We start from the raw sequence: 21,761 nt of genomic DNA, 5'->3' as shown, positions 1-21,761 counted from the left end.
AATGCAAGTGTGTGTCCAAGTGTTTGTTTAAACAAATACCAGCATAGACTCCTTCTCTCCCTCTGCTTTCCTGTTAGTAGGCATATTTGTCACTTATGATTCTGCATAATAGTATGATAGTAGGTTAAAAATAGTGAGAGTATTTGGCTTAGGGCTGCATGATAAAAATAAATAAGAAATATAAATTATTGCACTTTACATAAGCACCAGTCTTGTTTATTCATTTATAATATATAGTATGTATGTATGTATATATATATATATATATATATATATATATATATATATAGTCAGGATTCATGTTTGGATTTATTATAGTTTGTCACTGAGAATATGTGCGCACATATTTAATTGCCAGATTAGGAAAATTAAGTCACACCTGAGCAGAAAATGTATCCATTAAAGAGACAAGTTCTTGTAAGGGGATTTAAACATCTGGTAACCCTACGCATGAATGCTCTTGGGGGATTGTTACCAATGCAATATAATGGAAATGTCAAAAATAAATAAATCAGGAAAGTTAGATGATTGTGTTTAATAAATCAAGAAATTTTTACTTTTATGTGACTGTCCATTTATTTGGGCTAAACATTTGCCATGCAGGATTTCAGCACTTTTAATCGATATGTCTTTTCATTGATCACATTGAAGTGTTGTGTGATGAAATCACTGGATAATCGAATGTTTGTCCCATGAGTCACCTCTCTTTGCAAACAGGTGTTGATTTATCTCTGTGGATTTCCAACAGAGGGAATTCTCAAACCAGGAATTTCCTGACTATGCCTTCTGTGATCACTAAAGTATTGATCAATAATGTAGTAAAAGAGTGCATGTGTCTTTTAATTATTAAACATTTCCCTGTAAAACAGACCATAAAGCTTCCTTTTGTTTCTTTCTCTGAAGCACATTGGATTTGCCATTTGCATGTTGCTATGCTAATAACTTGATATGCTAATAACATTAGACATAAATATAGCACCTGCAAACCTATGTAAAATGTGCATTTTAATTGGTCTTGATTCATTTAAATAACATGTAGATTGGATTTAGTTAGTGCTTTTATGGATTTGTTTGGCATTGAATATATTTATGATAAACATTACTATCAAATCCACTTTTGATTGATTGATTGACTGATTCAGTTATTAAAATATTTATCTGTTTATATTTAATATATTTATGATAGACATTTGTCTAGACTCCATGATTTTGTGTATGTATTTATTTATTAATTTATTTATTTTCAAACAATAAAGCATAAGCTTAGGCTCAAATATTGTAGTAATCTTACAAGGCAGCATAATGTTACTGCCTCTTTGGAGCAGCCTTCATGTCAGGAGCAAGCTTGTGATGCTTTAAAATGCTATTATGTACGCAGCTTACTAGTTTTTATAAGTAGTAAAGCATACTAGCAATACCAAGGTAATGGGTTCAATTTCTAGAACTGAAGTAACTTTTGGATAACAAATGCATGAAAGTGCATTAGCTTCCAGTTTCTCCTTGGTTTTATTTTTCATTCTGTTTTCATTGCTTTACAGTGTGACAGATTAAACCTGATTAAAGTAAGCATTTCATGTTCTTCTTCATTTGACCCCTGACCCGTAAACTAACGCTACCTTAAGTGTTAGTTCATATGTGTAGCACCCCTCAACTATTCCTCCATTCCCTTTCTCACCTATCTCTCTCTCTCTCTCTCTCTCTCTCTCTCTCTCTCTCTCTCTCTGCCCACATGTACAGTACACATGAGATACCTGTCTCAGACCTCTCTTGAGTTTAGATCACATTAAACCTTTCAGTCCCTGAGCCTTGATAAAATATGTGTGTTACCAGGTCGGCGTGCATTGATCTATAGGCTTTAAAGGGTCACGAACAAGACACAATGAGAGCTGCGTGCTAGCAAATGTGTCAAACACACACGGGATGTGTTTGGGGTGTAGGCTAATTGAACAGCTTATCGCCTGACACACACTTCTCGTCATTTTGTCTGCTCACTTTAACCTAGACTATAAAACAAGTGAGCCCATTGTGTGCCGTGCCTCTTCAAACTGATATAGCATCAGAGTTTATCCTCGCCTTAAGCTATTCCCCTGTTTCTTTTCTTTAAGACGGTGGTCTATTGTAAAGAAGATATGTAAAACTAGTTTATCCCCATAATGCAGACAGTTTTTGGAAAGACATATATCTCACACTACCTTTTATTTCAACATGGAGTTATTTCCTTGGCATGAAATCACGCCCTTAAATACCTCATGAAACGATTTCAATGAATGCAATTATGCCCAGAACGTTTGGATGGGATACAGTGTGTCAAAAGTTTGTCTTTTTAGTTCATGGCACATTCTGGAATGTCATTTTGCGAGATAAAAACTGTATAAAATCACAGAGATCAAAAATCACTTTGAGAGATAAAACAGTCATAATTATGAGAAATAAAGTGACTTTGCCATATGTAATGTCTGAATTACAAGAAGTAGTCACATTGTGATATATGACATAATTACAAGAAATAAAGTCACACTGCGAAATATAATGTTATAGTTATGAGAAATAAAGTCAATCTGATATATAGTGTTATAATTGCAGGAAATAAAGTCACCTTGTAAAATATAATGTCATAATTATGAGAAATAAAGTCACTCTGTTAAATACACTCTTAATAAAGTCCTAATTGCAGCAAATAAAGTCACTCTGTTAAATATAATGTCATAATTACAAGAAATAATGTCAATCTGTGAAATATAATGTCATAATTTTGAGAAATAAAGCCACTCTGTTAAATACAATGTCATAATTACAAGAAATAATGTCATAATTACAAGAAATAATGTCAATCTGTGAAATATAATGTCAGAATTATAAGAAATAATGTCAACCTGTGAAATATAATGTCAGAATTTTGAAAAATAGTCACTTTGCACAGATACAGTCATAATTATGAGAAATAGTCAAATTGTGATTTATATAACTTAATTACTTAATTAAAAGAAAAATGTTGAGAGATAAAAAGTGACACAGTGATGAAACAAATTCACTTTGAGAATCAGAAATGTATAATTACAAGTAACAAAGTTACATAGCGAGATATAATGTCATAATTACAAGAAATAAATTCACTTTGTGAGATATAATGTCTTTTTAATGGATGTTTTTTTTTTTTCTTTGGCAATTGAACAACATTTAAGTAGAGGTAATAAATAAAGCCGTAGTGATGTCAGTTCACCCCTGTGTACACAAACATCCCCTTAAAAGTCTCTTTAAGTTTCTATTTTGGTCCATACGGGTGTGAATTTCTCTTATTTCCATGACATATCAGCTGCTCATTTAACCATCTATTTTTGTTTCACTCTATTTGTGGAAAGGCCAAATGATGTACAGTATGCATGTGCAATTATCCAGTGAAGGGAAATGCAATTCTAGCGGACTTTACCAGCTGCCACATGACAGGCCCGCGTCCAACCCTCACAGTCTGTAAATATACACTCACTATGAGGGCCACATGCAAATAACGCTCTGCATAGCTACTCTTTTGCTCTTCGTAATATAGTAATTTTCTTCTCCTTCTCTTTCAGAAAAGCCAGAGCTGGTACAGCGTAAGTAAAACTTTATATTAATTAGTGTGTGTGTGTGTTTATGCTTGTACTAATGGTTGTGTGTCCACCTGCCTTGAAATACAAACAGTCATCAGTGTTACCATATAGTGCATTCTTTGTGTTAACATGACACGTCTTGGGCAAAGGAACAGGTTCATTTAATTAAATGTAATAATTAAATCTAATTTATATTATTTTTAATTGAAATGTCATTTTTATTTAATTTAATTATTGTTTATAATAGGGATTATGTTTGGAATTTTTGAGTAGATAATTCCTTCTAAATTGAAGTGTGTTTTGTTTTGATGTGTGTCAGAACATTGATGCGTTCGGTGATCAAACAGTTGAATTCTTGTGTTGTTTAACTGTAACGATTTACAGATTTGGTGCTCTTTCTTCTTAAATTTCAGTATTTTCTTGCAAGTTTTGCATACAAAATTTCTTAAATAATTTCATATTTTATATGACATATTCACATTACAATGATATATTGAATTAATATTTTATTATACATTGAATGGTACTCTTGAGTAGCATGCCTAAAACATATTTAGGCATGTTATCATGGTATTGTTTTATAGTTTGAAAACGTTAATGTTGTATCATTTATTATCATTATAGCAATAAAATGTCAAGAATTTTTCTTTAAAGGGGGGGTGAAATGCTATTTCATGCATACTGAGTTTTTTACACTGTTAAAGAGTTGGATTCCCATGCTAAACATGGACAAAGTTTCAAAAATTAAGTTGTACGTTTGAAGGAGTATTTTTGTTCCAAAAAAACCTCTTCCGGTTTGTCACAAGTTTCGGAAAGTTTTTTTTCGAGTATGGCTCTGTGTGACGTTAGATGGAGCGGAATTTCCTTATATGGGTCCTGAAGCACTTCTGCCGGAAGAGCGCGCGCTCCCGTATAGCAGAGCACTGAGAGGCTGAGCACAGCCTGATCAGAGCGAGAGCGTCGCGAAAAGTCACAAAAGAAGTGTGTTTTTGGTTGCCAGGGCAAGACAACCCTGCACAGATTACCAAAAGAGAAACAGCATTAAGGGACCAGTGGATGGAGTTTATTTTTACTGAGCATCAACGGAGTTGTGCAAGTGTTTTTGTTTGTTCCCTGCATTTCGGATTGCACGTCGTTTATTTCTTAAGGATAATGCAATCCCAACGGAAAAGGGTCACAATCGTGTGTTGGAACCGCATGCGGTGAGTAAAACTGCTTCAAATATCTCTGTGTTGTTAACTTAGCTATCAGCGCGTAAGCACATCAAGTAAACAACATGCGATGTTGTCATCAAACTGCACTTTCCACATGTACAGCTTAAAAAAAAAAAAAAAAAAAGACTACGACATAAAGTGGAACTTAGTCATTTTCCAAAACCGCTAAGCAAATATATACAGTTTCAGTACATACCACATAGAGACGCCTTTGCTGATGCTGCTCTTGTTAAATTTCAGCCTCTGGATCTGTGTCACAGCTTCCACATGCTCTCAACTCAAAAGCCTACTGGTGCTCGTGATTCTTTAGCTCCGCCCACACGTCACGCCTCTAGACGCTCATGTTTTTCCGGGAAAAATCGGTACAGACTATCTTTCTCTTATAAATATAATAAAAATAAAGACTTTTTGGAGTTATGAAGGATGCAGTACTACTCTATAGGTACTCAAGATTAACAGGATATTGAGTGAAAACGAGCATTTCACCCCCCCTTTAAGTGTTGATTTCTGTTTAGTCCATTAGCCACAAGAGAGTGTAGTCTTACTGTCTTATCTTTCAATCCATTTATCTTTCAATCACTTTCCATTCCACAATATCTTCCCACAATATCTCCTTCAATCTTTGCTTTCTTTTTCTGTCTGTTGTTTTGTTTTGTGTGCCCGTCTCTTCTCTCCCTCTCCCTCACTCTTTCTCTTCAGCATGAGAGACAGCACATTCTCCGAGTAAGCACGATTTTACACTCCACCTCCTGTTCCCTCTCACACCAGTCCTTCCCCAAATGTTCGGTATGAGGACTGAAATGAGTCTTGAAGGCTTCTGTCGTTCTGATGATGGCTTTGGCATGTGTGTGATCATCTAATGATTTAACCGTAGCACCTTCCTTGATGAACTTTGCTAAACGAATGCTAAAAAAACAGTATGCACGCCAGTAATATCCCCTTGTGAAAACAGATTAGTACACTTAAAAAAAAACAAAGTACTACAGAAGATTATTATTGAAGTAAAGATTATATTAAAGTGTGCACTGAATATTACGTTTTTGGACACTTAATTACATTTTATTTATAATTAAATGAAAATTTTCTATAATTTAAGTTTACATTAAATTCAATATGTTGAACTTGAGAGTCCTTATTGACACACTTAAGTAGGACTTAATATATGTAATTGCATTACTACATCTAATTTCTTTGAAATTTGATAAAAGTAACTGCTGAATGTACTGACAAGCATTTATGGTACAATACTTTAATTTCTATTGAAAGTATATGTCACATATTTAAAATATGTTTGTAATTACACTAGGGCTGCATGATTAATTGAAATGGAATCGAAATCGCGATTCGACAGAAGGTGCTATTTTCATGCATATCTTTCGGTGAAAAAAGCATCTCCACCCGAACGCCAGAGGATGCTCCCGTGCTGAAAATCCAAATTGGCCCCGAAGAAGAAACCCATGAAATGCTGTTAGCGATTCGCAAACAGCTGTCATTATCGCGAACGATTTATTCGATTTCATAATCTAATTCGATTTTATAATTTGAACTTTTAAAAAGTGTACTCGATTGTTAAAAACATATAGTAATCATGAAAGTGTACAGTTAAGTACATTTAGTGCTAAGTAAATTTAGTAATTCTATATTATCTAAAAGTACAGTTTTAGAAAAATATATAGTTTAACATTTGAAGTACACTACAAGTGCACATTCATTAGAAATAAGCACACTTCTTTTTCACAAGGGCCCGCATGGCGGCATCACAGTAAACAGACTTTGCATCTCTTTTATTGTCTCTGATTGGTTGATTACTCTGCAGCTGCATGAATGTGAGCTATTTGTTGCGTACCAAATGCATATTAGGCATGATGTCACGCAGTGAAGTTGACATTACAGTTATATAGGTTTTTTTTTTAACATTTCTTATGCACTCTCTGTGGAGTGTATGTGTGTCTGTGTTAGGTCGTATGGGCAGTGATGATCTCCCATGGCCCTGAGAGCTCTGTGATTACATCTCAACCGTCATCATGTGATTTCTGAGCCCAACTGACCACCGGAGTGAATGTCAGCTCCTGTACAGTGTGGTTTACTAGAAAGTGCTGATTATTAAGAGCATCTGACTCTGTACAGGAGCAAAGCTTGAATAAATGACTTATTTTAAGGCAGAAATTTCATGGCACATTATTATTAGACAGAGAGTATGAAAGATGTATGAGAGTATGGAAGAGGTTGTGTAACATTGACCCAGAGCAGACATGCCACACAAAGGCATGCTCTGGCTTTTCATTTTATGGCTGTTATCATCACTCAGTTTTGCTGTGTCCTTGTCATCTAAATGATTCAAAGACGTTTTCTTATTATATTATACTGATTATATCAGTATAAGTTTTGGTTTGTAGTTTAAAGTGTTTGATTACGAACATTCTTCAAAATGTATTTTTTCCCAGTGGAAGTTAAAGTTGGTGAAGTCTCATACATGTACTAAACCAATACATGGAACCTACATATGGTAAACTATTTAAAATTTGACATATAAAGAATTCTTCAAAAATGTTTTTAACCAACCTCTTAGTAGCCATGAGATCAGTCAGAGTATGTACTTTCGCCAGACACTTTCTATTACGATTATTTGTATGACTTTATTATATATAGAGAGAGAGATATTCAGACATTTACAGTATTTAAAATACCATCTTTAGTGCATTTTAAAGACTTTTGAAAGTATAGTTCACCAAAATATTTTGTCATCATTTGTTCTCCCTCATGTTGCTCCAAATCCGTATGTCTTTCTTTCTTTTGAAGAACATAGAATAATCTATTTTGACAAATATCTTAGTGTTTTTTGATCCATACAATGGAAGTCATTGCTCATCAAAACTGTTTGTTTATCGGCATTCTTCAAAATATATTTAGCAGAAGAAAGAAACTTATACAGGTTTGGACCAACATGAGGGGCGAATAAATGATGACAGAACTTTCATTTTTGGGTGAAGTGTCCCTTTAAGTTGGACGTTTGGCTAAATAAAAAACGTTTCGACTTGCGAGAAACTACCCTTAACAGAACACACCCCAAAGGTTGATGCATATTTCACACTGTGTCACTTGCCACTGAAAACAAAGGGATCCCCTGATAACATTATTGGAGTCGTCACACCCACTCCTGTACTAGCCACCGGCGTCTCTCATTATTTACTCTTTTAGTTAATAAGTAACTGACTTTAAAAACTCATCAGCAGGAGCAAACACACATCCAGCTCTACATAAATCAGCAGGACAGATAGAGGTGTAGTGCTCTGCTGGACTGGATCTGCTCTGAAATGTTCCTGAGTATCTGCTTCTCCATTGGGAGCAACTATCCATCTGCCTTTATGGATATTTATGCATAAGCATTGAAGAGAGGACACTTTTGGGGCGAAGTTGTTGCTTGCACAAGCAGAATTTTATTCTTAGCATTATGACTGCTGCAGATCATGTGTCAGTCTTTGTTCTTGGTTATCTTTAGGCACAAATGAGAGGGAGTATAGTTTGGGGTTGAGAGATTTGTTGCGAGAGTGAATTCTACATTGGAAAGTGTAAATGATTAAAAATAGGACCTAAAAACCCAAGGATTTGGCACAGGGTGTTTCCGGAAGGTCTTTCTTTGTTGACGTGGTCCATTTCACACCTGCAGAAGACCATCTTTCTTCTTCGAAGTCTGATCAGAAAACAAGAAAAACTCTAGGAATAAGAAGAATCACGTCTTTGATGGACTAAACTCAAAGAGGAACGAACTTTGAAAGCCAACAACCAACCTGTAATGGAGATATTGGATTGGTAGCCGTTGCATACCAAGGTAACGATTCATAATTATATGCGGAAGTAACTTTCTGTTCCTTCTTCATCGACTCTCTGGTGACGCTCTTATTTGACGTTGTGGTCCGATTCACATCTTCAGAAGACTTGAAGGTGAGTTTCTTCTCTAAAGTCAAACAACAACAGCTGTTGGATGCAGAAAACAAGCACAGATTTTGAGAATTAAGATGAAACATGCCTTTGATGGACTAAACCCCTGAAGAACAATCTTTGAAAGCCAACAGCCAACAAGTAATGGAGATATTGGTGGCCATTTGCACGCTGAAGTAACAATTAATAATCTTACGCAGAAGTAACCCTCTAGTGATGCTCTTTAGATGCTCTTTATTTGTCATTGTGGTCCGATTCACACCTGCAGAAGACTTATCTTTCTTTTCTGGAGTCGAGCAACATCAGCTGCTGAATGCAGAAAACAAGCACAAACTCTAGGAATAAGAAGAATCATGTCTTTGATGGATTAAACTCCAGGAAGAACGATCTTTGAAAGCCAACAATCGAACTTTAATGGAGATATTTTTAGCCATTGCATACTGAGGTATCAATTAATAATCATATGCGGAAATAACTGTCTGTTCCTTCTTCATCGACTCTCTAGTCACAGTGTTTACAGTCTGAAGGAGCACAAAGAATCAAGACACGCATACAGACTCCTTCCCAGTGCAAACGGTGGGAAAGTGGAACAAACAGCAGCATAATAAAGTATCTGTCTGGAGAGGTTACTGAAGGCCACTTGTGTGTGAGTGTGTTTTTGCACTGGAATCACGTGGCACTAGTCAGAAGAGCCCGACACTCACATCCTGATAGAGGTTACACCCTGATGAACTTCTGCGATAGCATCGACATACCTTAAAGGAGTGAGTGAATCCACAGACCCACCCTAATCAAAAATATCTCCAGGATCTGGAAGTGTCAGCGGAGTGTCGTTGTTGATTTGATTGATCCGCTGGCTGTAGTAGGAGACATGGATTCATCACTTAGCTCTCAGGACGACTGGGAGACCCTTATAGAGCTGGAGGAGGCTTTGGCAGGCTGGTTAATTCAGGGTTCAGACTGGGACCAGAACTGGCACTGGGGCCCGCCGGACGACCCGTACCAGGATGAGGAAATACCTGCTGTGAGTCTCCATAAAGATTCAACAGAAGAGTATAAGACTAGTTTAGGGTACACTGTCAATAATAATAGGCCAATGTACAACATGAAGATTTTGTAAATATATATAATACAGTATACAGTGTGTGTCTACATATAGTGTGTTTCTATATATACACACACACACACATTCGTTTTTACACTTTTTATATATGTAATAAAAAAAAATCTTATTGTATTTTATTTATTTACTCAATTTTATTTGGTAGAGAATTTTACACATTTTTATTTGGAAGAAATTAGTATATACAAATGTTGACACTGAATTGTCAGTTCTGTCTATATATACAACTTTGATTTTATATTTTTAGGATTATAATATAATATAATAATTAGACATAGAGAGTGAGTACAGGTTTATAGATGGCCGTGTGAACCGTAGATGATAAAAAGGATGTGATAAGGAATTATATTATATTATATTATATTATATTATATTATATTATATTATATTATATTATATTATATTATCAATTCTGTTTTCAAAATAAGAAATTAACGTGAACGTATATTATAAGCATAACAATTTATAAAATCATTATGTGTATAACATACACAAAACACACTTTTAACTCAAATTGTTATGCTTATGTATTTATGGTTATTTATATATTTATTTTATTTATTTGCTCATTCATTCTAATATTGTAGAAATAAGTAAAAAAAAAAAAAAACATTAAATGTTGACAGTGTCAGTACTGTTTATACAAGTAATGTTAATTTTATATTTTTGAACCATAATCCAGTGGTTAAGCATGTGTTTCATTCTAAAGGTATTTATGATCTTTTGTTGTTGTTTTCTCACATCTATGGCAACAGTGTTTCATCTTCTATTTTTCTTGTAAGGAATCACCGTTACCGTTTTACATGGTTGATCTCAAGACACCTTATCTATGTTGAAGTAACGGTCTTGTTTTTTCTCAGAGCATTTGTCTTTAAAGGCTGTTTATGCTCCGCTGCCAGGTGTACGTTCACTTATTAGCACAGTGGAGACTCCACAGAGGGAATGCACATCTCACGCTGCTGCACGGCAAATCTAAAGCAGCTTTTGCCTGATGATCAGCTGTGTGAGACTGGAATGGAATGGCTGTTTTTTTCTGAGTGTGGATGGATGTGAGAGTATGTGTGTGTTCCTCATCTACTGCTTTGTTTGTTTTGTAGGTCCTCAGTCCCACGTACAAGCAGCGTAATGAAGACTTCAGGAAGCTCTTCAAGCAGTTGCCGGACACAGAGCGTCTCATTGTGGGTAAGAGCTCTCATGTATGTATTCATGAACAAATGAAAGACTTGTTTAAATGCAGTCACATTAGCATTTAGATTCAGTATTTGTTATAAGAGAGTGATAAAAATAAATAAATACAAGGTTTTGCAATTGTTGTTTTAATTGAAAGTCATTGTTTTTCATTTTAAACCCATTTTGTTCTCTTTGCTCTAGAGAAAAAAAAAATTATGTTTAGATAGTATTTTTGCTTGACATCAGAGTTGTCGACTAGCTTTACTGACTGCAGAAATGATTTGGGTTTTTATTGATGTTTCTGTTGTTTTTTAGTGCATAAGAGCAAATATGATGAAGATTTTAAAGAAGTCTATTTTCTCTTAATGTACTAAAACCAATGTTGTCTTTATTTCTAGTAAGTAAACTAAATTAAGCATTAACAAACAAAATGTTATTAGTTTTATCTTAAATCGTTAATTAAATTTATGCTGAAATTAAGTTGTAAAAAGTGTGTGTGTGCGCGTGCGTGCGTGCATGTGTGTGTGTGTGTGTATATATAAACAATTAATATATATATATATATATATATATATATATATATATATATATATATATATATATATATATATATATATATATATATATAACATTTCAAATTATTACAACTATAATTAACTATTTAATAATTGCATGAAATTATTTTGTATGATTATTTTCTCCTTGTGTTTAGAACTAGATGGAAGTAAACTAAAATATTAGAAAACAAAATGATTCAACTGAATGATGTAACAGGAGGGGCATCTTTTGACCTTTGACCTGTTATTGGCAGACTACTCGTGTGCTCTCCAGCGGGACATTCTCCTGCAGGGCCGCCTCTACCTCTCCGAAAACTGGATCTGTTTTTACAGCAACATCTTTCGCTGGGAGACACTGGTATGATTTACAGTAACTCAGATTTTTGGAGCTACAGCCTGATGAGAGATCTGAGTTGTTCTGTTTCATGCGTGCGCAGCTTACAGTTCGGCTGAAAGACATCTGCTCCATGACGAAAGAGAAAACTGCACGTCTGATTCCCAATGCTGTACAGGTGTCCACAGACTCTGAGAAGGTGAGAGTCTTTCAGACAGTACAACATATTATTAACACAAGTTGTTTCTTTGATGTTCATCACTCACTATCTCTGCTTTTCTCTTCCCTTCAGCACTTTTTCACATCGTTTGGTGCGAGAGACAGGACTTACATGATGATGTTCAGACTTTGGCAGAATGCACTGCTGGACAAGGTGACAATATGAACACATTAGTGTTTGATACCAAGTGGATTCTCAAATTGTTAAAAAGCAGAGGCCACTCAGAGAAGTTTACGGCCCATTCACACCAAGAAAGATAACTATAACAATAACTATATTAGCATCCACACCAACACATTATTATAAATGCACACTGTGATTTTGTCGTCTGCTGCCTTAAACGCTCAATGTCTTTAAAGCAGGATGGATTCTAAGTAGAGTAACAGAAGTACAGGAAAGGTTATGCAAAGAGTTCTTATATGGACACGTTTGGGCATGTTTTATACAAATGACTAAGTTTGGGTACACAGTCACTCATTTCTGATACTCCAAAATCATCAGAACTTTAATAACAGTTCTGAAACATTAGAACGAGGTATTGTATGTGTGTGCCACAATTAAGCTGAATTTTGTCATGAAAGTTCTCTTGTGTGCATAAATGCACATAATCCATGCAATGATTATATATTAAGCAAATATAATGAATTGTGATATGCTCTGTGTGCAGCCTCTCTGTCCTAAAGAGCTCTGGCACTTTGTACATCAGTGCTATGGAAATGAGCTGGGTCTCACTAGTGACGATGAAGACTACGTGCCGCCTGATGATGATTTCAACACCATGGGGTGAGTTAAACATGCATGCTCTCTTAACTACTGCTCCAGAACTCAACATATTCAGATACAACCTATAACAGATGTGAATGTTGCACAAATTTTGCACCTAAGTGTCCACCTTCTCTCTGTTCAGATACTGCGAGGAGATCCCGGCAGAGGAGAACGAGGTCAGTAATGATAACTCATCCAAGAGCAGCAGTGAGAACAAGCCAGACAACAGTTCTCCTCCGTCACACAAGAGATCCATCACACACTCCACCACTCCTCCCAGCAGCACTGATACACCACTGTCTGTGAGTATAAGCTCTCAGGCTGTCTTCACATAGGCCGTTTTAAGAGATAGTGTTTAAAATAATGCTGGTGTCAGTTTGATATTGCAGCAGAGGAGTACACAGACTGCCTTCCTGATGGAGATCTGCTGGCGCTCCCTCTGCTGGCCGAGGAGAGGAGCAGCGAGCCGGCCAGTCCTCTGGATCCTGTGCCACCACTGGCTCTCGACTTCAACGACAATGAGGATATACCCACTGATCTCAGTGATTCCTCAGAGACAGATGATGAAGGTTTGGGGGGGGGGGATCTTCTTGTTTGTTTATGTTTAAACAAATGTTGTATTCCTTATTTGTAAGTCTCTTTAAACAACAGATGTTTATATACTATCTATCTATCTATCTATCTATCTATCTATCTATCTATCTATCTATCTATCTATCTATCTATCTATCAGATAGATAGATAGATAGATAGATAGATAGATAGATATTATTAAATAAAATATAAGAATTCAAATTAAATTAATTATTTAAATATTATTTAAATATTGATTTTAATTATATTATATTATATATTTATTGTATATTTATTATATGTTTAATTATTTCATTTATTTTCTTAAAATAAAATAAATAAAATATATGGGTGTGTGGGTGTGTATATAGATAGATAATATATTTAATTTTGCTTTTTATTAAAAAAGAGGAAAATAATTATATAATTAAAATATAATACTTAAAAGAATAATTAATTCATTAAATGAAATATAATAATTGAAATTCATTTAATAATTAAAATATAATTTAAATATGATTATTTTATTTAAATTATATTAATTTGTATTATATAATAATAATGAAATAATTAAAATAAAATAAATATTACGATATAAAGTGCACGCTTTCACATTATCAAAACCAATATAAACATGTTCACAGTTTGGAAGCAGCACAAAGCAATATTGATTTTTACAATTAATCAATTAATTGTTATACCTTACTACACGTAGATTCATATTCTGCATTATTCTGAAAATGTGTTGAATAGTGAACAGTGTGAGAATCTACACATATTTTGATGCCAATACTTGATCTTTATGTTTGAATGTTTATTTAGGTGATGAGGTACAAGCTTTCCACGAGGATCTGAACGGCCGCCAGTACATTAATGAGGTGTATAAATTCAGTGTTGATAAACTGTACACCATTCTCTTCACTGAGTCCCAGTTCATGACAGACTTTATGGAGCAGAGGAGATTCACAGGTCAGAACACTTCAAAAACAGAATTAACTTTAGATGATCTAAAATAGATCCTCATAGAAGGATCAAGACCATGAAGAGACTGATTTATCTGTAATCTCCAGCTCACTGCTTATTATAGTGCTCATTACAGTTACTTGTGTAAAAAAAAAAAAAAAATCCTATTTGAGTTTACATTTCTTTATTTTATTATTTTAATTATTATAAATATATTTATTAATTTTTATTTTATTTTTTACCTATTACCTACAAGCTTATATATATATATATATATATATATATATATATATATATATTTTTTTTTTTTTTTTTTTTTTTTTTTTTTTTTTTTTTATGGTTTTAGTTGTAGTTAACTATAATAACTGTTCTTCTGATATGCTTGATTTGGTTTTGCATATCTACTCACAGATGTGGTGTATCATCCTTGGAAGAAGGAAGTTGCTGGAAATCAGACCAGGGCCATCATGTACACAATTTCCCTGACCAACCCGCTGGCTCCTAAAACAGCTACAGTTACTGAGACTCAGGTAAGACTGGAATTCTCCTCGGTACTGTTTTTGTGTGTGTGTTTTATTTATGTATTTATTTCACTGTTACCTCTCTGAACTAGACTCTGTATAAGGCCAGCCAGGAGAGTGAGTGCTACATCATCGATGCTGAAGTCATCACTCATGACGTGCCGTACCACGACTACTTCTACACCCTAAACCGATACATGCTCACGCGTGTGGCCAAGAACAAGTGTCGGCTGAGGTACGGATGAACAGGACAGTAGTTTTTCAAGGTCAAGGTCAAACAGAGAGAAGCAAGTGTGGATTGACAATAATGTGATTAATTCATCCGTCAGGGTTTCTACAGAGTTGAGGTTCAGGAAACAGCCTTGGGGGCTGGTGAAGGGCTTCATTGAGAAGAACTTCTGGAGTGGGTTGGATGAGAACTTCAAAAGCCTCGGTAAGACAGTTTCAGTGTCCATCCATTATGAACTCACCTACACCCATCCTTAGTTTCACAACCACCCAAAACCACCTCAACCTCAACCATCCTAAGAGCCATCCAGAAACAATATCAAGCTCCACCCAAAACAAAACTTGACCCCACCCAAAATAATATAGAGTCCAGCCAGCAACAACATCGAGCTCCATACACAACAATTCTCAAGCCCCACCTACAACCATCTTGAGCACCGCCCACATCTATTTTCAATTTCACTCCACTTTTTCCATTAATCACTCCAACCGCAACATTAAGCTCCAACCACAACAATATTGAGCCCCACCCACAATAAAATGGACTTCCTCCCACAACAAAATCGGATTCCACACAAAACATCAAGTCCCAGCCATAATAATGAGCCCCACACATAATATTATACTCCATCCACAACAATGAATTCCCCCCATAATAATATTGTAGCTCTGCCCAAAACATCAAGCTTCAACCATAGCAATATCAATATTTAGCCCCACCCAAACAATACTGAGCCCTAAACACAATAAATATTGTAGCTCCAATCTCCATCCACATCATTAAGCTCCACCCACAACAATGAGTCCCACCTTCAACAATATTAAGCTCTGCCCACATCTATATTGAGCCCCACCCAGAACAATATAAATTCCCACCCGTTACAACATTGAGCCCCACTCAGAACAATAACAATTCACACCCACAGCCATCTTGAGCACCACCCACAATTTTCATTCCGCTTCACTCAGTGTTTTGCATTAATGTCCCTCCTTCTGTTGTGCAGAATGCTTTTCCACCACTAAAAAAAGTTATTTTAACAGAACTGGAGTTAGCAAAGATGGAGGACGCTGTAATGGAAAGCCACAGACTGTCTCCCAAAGCTAAAGCAGTGAACAACTCCATCCTAAGACGGAGAAAAAGACCCCCCGCCCACCTGCGCACAGCCCATCTAGATGAGACCCTAAGTCCTGTTACCACACCGACAGACGAGGAGGTCATCCACCGCATTAAACACGTGGCAGGTGAGTTCATGCACATCCAAATATAATCAAACATAAAAGATATTAGGTTTAAACTGATAAGACTTGTTGCTTTTTCATGTACTCGTCCTACAGGTTCCACTCAGACGAGACACTTTCCTGAGCACACACCAGGGGGCAGGATTTTCTGCAACCTCTCTAAACCACTCCTCATCATCAGCTTTGTGTAAGTAGTACTGTCTCTTTTAATTAGTACTGATGGTTTTGTTTACTTTTCAAATGGTTTTATTAATATGACTTAGTGACATTTCCTATCATTTTTGTTTGTTTGTTTGTTTGTTTTGCCTCATGTGGTTGGCCTTAGGATCTGTATAAGGTACATTCCTTTACTGATGTCAAATATATATCCATTTTACAAAAATCCCATCTCAGTGCCCTTCTTTAGTCCCTTTCACACTGCCATTCCGGCAATTACACGGGTAATGTGTCCTGGCAATTGTTGCCAGTGATTACCCGGAATATTTGCGTGCATTCACACACAACCCGTAAAGGTCCCGTAAAGACACGTGACATCAGGGTGTGACATGTAATGTACAAGTCGAAAACGCTAGGCACGTTAACTTTCACTTAAGCTGGCGAACGATCTCAGCGTCAGCGCGGAAAGTGAGGAACTAACTGATCTCTGCTTCATTACAGTTTGCACATATTTTTTTTCGGCGCAAATGTTGATCTGCCTTCAAATAACTCGCTTAAAGAGTCACGTGATAACATACGTCATCACTACGACACAGCCTTTACGGCATTAGTTCTGGCTTTTGTTCACACAGCGCTCGTTCCGGGACTGAACCTGGCAATGTTAATACTGTAGGTCCCTGACCTGGGACCAATCCCGGAATCAATCCTGGGACTTGTTTGCATTCACAGAAGGTGACCCGGCAATGTTCCGGCAATTTTCCGGGTCCATCATGCAGTGTGAAAGGGGCTTTCCAGTCTTATGCTGCACTTCATTCACCACAACAAGTCCACTTTTCCTACTTGAATAAAGTCTATTTCTGTGGACAAAAGTAGGAATGTCTCATATTTGACTTTGACTGAAATGCAGCAAAAGTGTATGTCTGTGTGTAGCACATTTCCTTCCTCATCTAACATGCGATCACTATCACTCTACTCATCACAAGTCCAACGTTTGTCATTTTTTTCTTCACTGAATGTGTCCATGTGTCTGTTTGTTGTCTCTCTGCAGTCTGGTGCTACTGGTGTTTTTGAATGTGATGCTGTTCTATAAACTCTGGATGTTGGAGTATTCTGCACAAAGCTTCTCCAGCTGGCAGGGCTTACGCCTACATGAAAGGTACAACACGTGCTACAACTTCTTCACACCTACAACAATACTGAACCAAGACCCACCCACCAACATCAAGACCCATCCACAATGGTATTAAACTCCACCCACAGCAATATCAAACTCCACCCTTAATAATGCTGGGTCACACCCAGAAAAGTGTTGAGCCACACCCACATTTGTGATCTCCATCCACAACACCAAGACCCAAACCATTTATATTAACCTCCACCCACAGCAATATTAAGCTCCACCCTCAACAATGTTGAGTCACACTTATAGCAATATTGAGCCACGCCCACAATGGTGAGCTCCTCCCACAAAAACAACAACCCACCCACGATGGATTGTGCCCCACCCTAAACAATGTTGAGTCACACTTATAGCAATATTGAGCCACACCCACAATGGTGAACTTCTCCCACAAAAACAACAACCCACCCACTATGGATTGTGCCACACCCACAACAATGTTAAGTCACACTTACAGCAATATTGAGCCACGCCCACAATGGTGAGCTCCTCCCTCAAAACAACAACCCAACCACAATGGTATTGTACCCCACCCACAACAATGTTGAGTCACACATACCACAATATTGAGCCACGCCCACAATGGTTAGCTCCTCCCACAAAACAACAACCCACCCATAATGGTATTGTGCCCCACCCACAACAATGTTGAGTCACACATACCATAATATTGAACCATGACCATAGTTATGAGCTCCTCCCATAACACTAATTTGGTTGTTAAGTGGTGACCTAAGAAGAGCTGTTTCCAGGTCCAAGCCTCAACTCGCTTCACTTGAGAATATGACATCAGCAGCCATTTAGGAGCACTGTTTATTCATATTAAACATTTACTTACGGTGTACACTAAGCCTCCATGCTCAAAGCGTCCCAAAAAAACAAAAATCATTTTTATTTGTTTATTTATTATTATTTTCATTTTCTGGCTATCTGGGATTACAGTATGGAGTTAAAGGTTAGGATTATACTTTTTTTTGGTAGTATTATATCACATTGTGAGTGTATATTAGCACCTTTTGTAGTTTTCTCATGGTATCTGATAGAGCGTTTGGACACAGAAGCGGTGACATCTGCTCTCTATAGCTCTCGCAGTACTTTGATGTCATACATTGATCGGTCTGCGCTGCTTGAAGTCAAACACCTTATAACAGCAATGTCAAACCCCTCCCACAACATTGTTAAACTTCACTTACAACTCCTCCTAAACACCAAGACAACAATAAAAAGCTCCACCCACAATACCAAGACCCACCCACAACAACATTTATTCCCACCCATAATTCTGAGCTCCACCCACAGCAATAAACAGCAATCAAGCCCCACCCAAAATAATTCAGAATCACAGAAGTCACACCCACAGTTGTGATCTCCTCCCACAAAATCCCCAAAAAAATCCCAAGCACATCTGCGGATGTTTGGACTGCATCTAACCCCGCTGATTTTGAAATTTATAATAAGTGTCTATACATTCTACTTGACAGTAGATCACTTAGTGGTGGTGTTTTTGTTACCATGCATTTTAGCAGTAAACTGCCGTCTACACAGATGGAATGGGCACAGCTCCTGGAGTCCCAGCAGCGCTACCACGACGCGGAGCTGCAGAAATGGAAAGAGATTATCAAATCTTCTGTACTGTTATTGGATCAGGTATATGATACGTTCGCATACACACTGAAGCGATATGATTAAGCATGCTTGTAAAATGATTACATATGTGTCTTCACATAGATGAAGGATTCCTTACTGAGCCTACAGAAAGGTGTGGGTCTGCGAGGTTACAACTCAGCCTCCGACGAGAAGAGAAGTCGATATCACTGACACTTACCCTCCAGGCCACCAGGGCGCGCTGTGCAATGTAGAGCCACTTATAAAAACTAAAGGCAAAAAACAAAGCGCTGAAATGTGTGTGTACGACTATGCATACCAAACAAAAGAGACACTTGATAGAGACCAGAAGAAGAAGAGATGGACCAGAAACTCCCTAGTAGACAGCAAATCCACAGTATGGAGCTGTGTCTGTCCCATGGAATTGTGGGACAGTTGAAGTCCGAATGGGCTCATCACTGTTCCAGCTTTCTTTCAGGTTCTTTCTGATGAAATTACAGTTTGCAGAGGAACGTAATGGACCTGAGGGGGAAAAAAAGAGCATGCTTTTTTGATAATTTTTTTTTTTTCAAAGAGGTTCAAAGAGGAAAATGATCTTTTAGATTGGTTTTAAACTGTAACAACGCAGCTGCCATGTCCCTTTTCCTGTTTGTGGGAGCTTAATCTGCAGGAAGCATTATGAAATCTAGTTCACTCATGCTGTAGTATCCGGGCTGGTTTCCCTGATAATCCTGCACTAGAAATAGTTTCATCCAAAGGGCCATTCGCGCTAATAACAGAGACCTTACATTTCTGTGAAGCGTTGACCATTATGCTAAAGAGTTTTTGCACCAGAGAAAGAGTGTGAAAAGGGACACTGCAGCCAGGATGATGGATGAAGTTGTTAGTTTTTGATTACTAAACTGTGATATCTCTTGATTCATTTGAAGATGTAAGAATATGTCTGAAATATACAGTATTGTTCAAAATAATAGCAGTACAATGTGACTAACCAGAATAATCAAGGTTTTTAGTATATTTTTTATTGCTACGTGGCAAACAAGTTACCAGTAGGTTCAGTAGATTGTCAGAAAACAAACAAGACCCAGCATTCATGATATGCACGCTCTTAAGGCTGTGCAATTGGGCAATTAGTTGAAAGGGGTGTGTTCAAAAAAATAGCAGTGTCTACCTTTGACTGTACAAACTCAAAACTATTTTGTACAAACATTTTTTTTTTCTGGGATTTAGCAATCCTGTGAATCACTAAACTAATATTTAGTTGTATGACCACAGTTTTTTAAAACTGCTTGACATCTGTGTGGCATGGAGTCAACCAACTTGTGGCACCTCTCAGCTGTTATTCCACTCCATGATTCTTTAACAACATTCCACAATTCATTCACATTTCTTGGTTTTGCTTCAGAAACAGCATTTTTGATATCACCCCTCAAGTTCTCAATTGGATTAAGGTCTGGAGATTGGGCTGGCCACTCCATAACATTAATTTTGTTGGTTTGGAACCAAGACTTTGCCCGTTTACTAGTGTGTTTTGGGTCATTGTCTTGTTGAAACAACCATTTCAAGGGCATGTCCTCTTCAGCATAGGGCAACATGACCTCTTCAAGTATTTTAACATATGCAAACTGATCCATGATCCCTGGTATGCGATAAATAGGCCCAACACCATAGTAGGAGAAACATGCCCATATCATGATGCTTGCACCTCCATGCTTCACTGTCTTCACTGTGTACTGTGGCTTGAATTCAGAGTTTGGGGGTCGTCTCACAAACTGCCTGTGGCCCTTGGACCCAAAAAGAAAAATTTTACTCTCATCAGTCCACAAAATGTTCCTCCATTTCTCTTTAGGCCAGTTGATGTGTTCTTTGGCAAATTGTAACCTCTTCTGCACATGCCTTTTTTTTAACAGAGGGACTTTGCGGGGGATTCTTGAAAATAGATTAGCTTCACACAGACGTCTTCTAACTGTCACAGTACTTACAGGTAACTCCAGACTGTCTTTGATCATCCTGGAGGTGATCATTGGCTGAGCCTTTGCCATTCTGGTTATTCTTCTATCCATTTTGATGGTTGTCTTCCGTTTTCTTCCACGTCTCTCTGGTTTTGCTCTCCATTTTAAGGCATTGGAGATCATTTTAGCTGAACAGCCTATCATTTTTTGCACCTCTTTATAGGTTTTCCCCTCTCTAATCAACTTTTTAATCAAAGTACGCTGTTCTTCTGAACAATGTCTTGAACGACCCATTTTCCTCAGCTTTCAAATGCATGTTCAACAAGTGTTGGCTTCATCCTTAAATAGGGGCCACCTGATTCACACCTGTTTCTTCACAAAATTGATGACCTCAGTGATTGAATTCCACACTGCTATTTTTTTGAACACACCCCT

The 21,761-nt window shown here is 36.9% G+C and overlaps 1 protein-coding gene across 9 annotated transcripts in view; it reads left to right on the top strand.

Moving 5' to 3' along the window:
- Positions 1-19,643, top strand: part of LOC113061740 (GRAM domain-containing protein 1B-like) — a 117,392-nt gene extending 97,749 nt beyond the window's left edge. For 3 of the 9 annotated variants that reach the window (XM_026231141.1, XM_026231139.1, XM_026231140.1), the window contains exons 3-21: positions 3,570-3,590; positions 5,501-5,587; positions 10,961-11,045; positions 11,845-11,948; positions 12,028-12,123; positions 12,217-12,297; positions 12,812-12,927; positions 13,052-13,211; positions 13,286-13,478; positions 14,305-14,451; positions 14,857-14,975; positions 15,059-15,201; positions 15,296-15,399; positions 16,236-16,436; positions 16,530-16,620; positions 16,759-16,770; positions 17,638-17,829; positions 19,293-19,416; positions 19,498-19,643. In XM_026231141.1, coding sequence (XP_026086926.1) covers positions 3,570-3,590; positions 5,501-5,587; positions 10,961-11,045; positions 11,845-11,948; positions 12,028-12,123; positions 12,217-12,297; positions 12,812-12,927; positions 13,052-13,211; positions 13,286-13,478; positions 14,305-14,451; positions 14,857-14,975; positions 15,059-15,201; positions 15,296-15,399; positions 16,236-16,436; positions 16,530-16,620; positions 16,759-16,770; positions 17,638-17,829; positions 19,293-19,416; positions 19,498-19,587 — 2,166 coding nt within the window. In that variant the 3' untranslated portion in view covers positions 19,588-19,643. Of the gene's footprint in view, positions 1-3,569; positions 3,591-5,500; positions 5,588-8,749; positions 9,765-10,960; positions 11,046-11,844; positions 11,949-12,027; positions 12,124-12,216; positions 12,298-12,811; positions 12,928-13,051; positions 13,212-13,285; positions 13,479-14,304; positions 14,452-14,856; positions 14,976-15,058; positions 15,202-15,295; positions 15,400-16,235; positions 16,437-16,529; positions 16,621-16,758; positions 16,771-17,637; positions 17,830-19,292; positions 19,417-19,497 lie in introns of those variants that run through there. The other 6 variants (XM_026231135.1, XM_026231136.1, XM_026231137.1 and 3 more) reach the window with 6 other exon arrangements.
- Positions 19,644-21,761: the final 2,118 nt, after the last annotated feature.

This window comes from Carassius auratus, chromosome 43 (assembly GCF_003368295.1).
Source record: "Carassius auratus strain Wakin chromosome 43, ASM336829v1, whole genome shotgun sequence".
Lineage (NCBI taxonomy): Eukaryota > Metazoa > Chordata > Actinopteri > Cypriniformes > Cyprinidae > Carassius > Carassius auratus.
The sequence above is the reverse complement of the archived record's forward strand: the minus strand, read 5'-3'. Positions and strand labels throughout refer to the sequence as shown.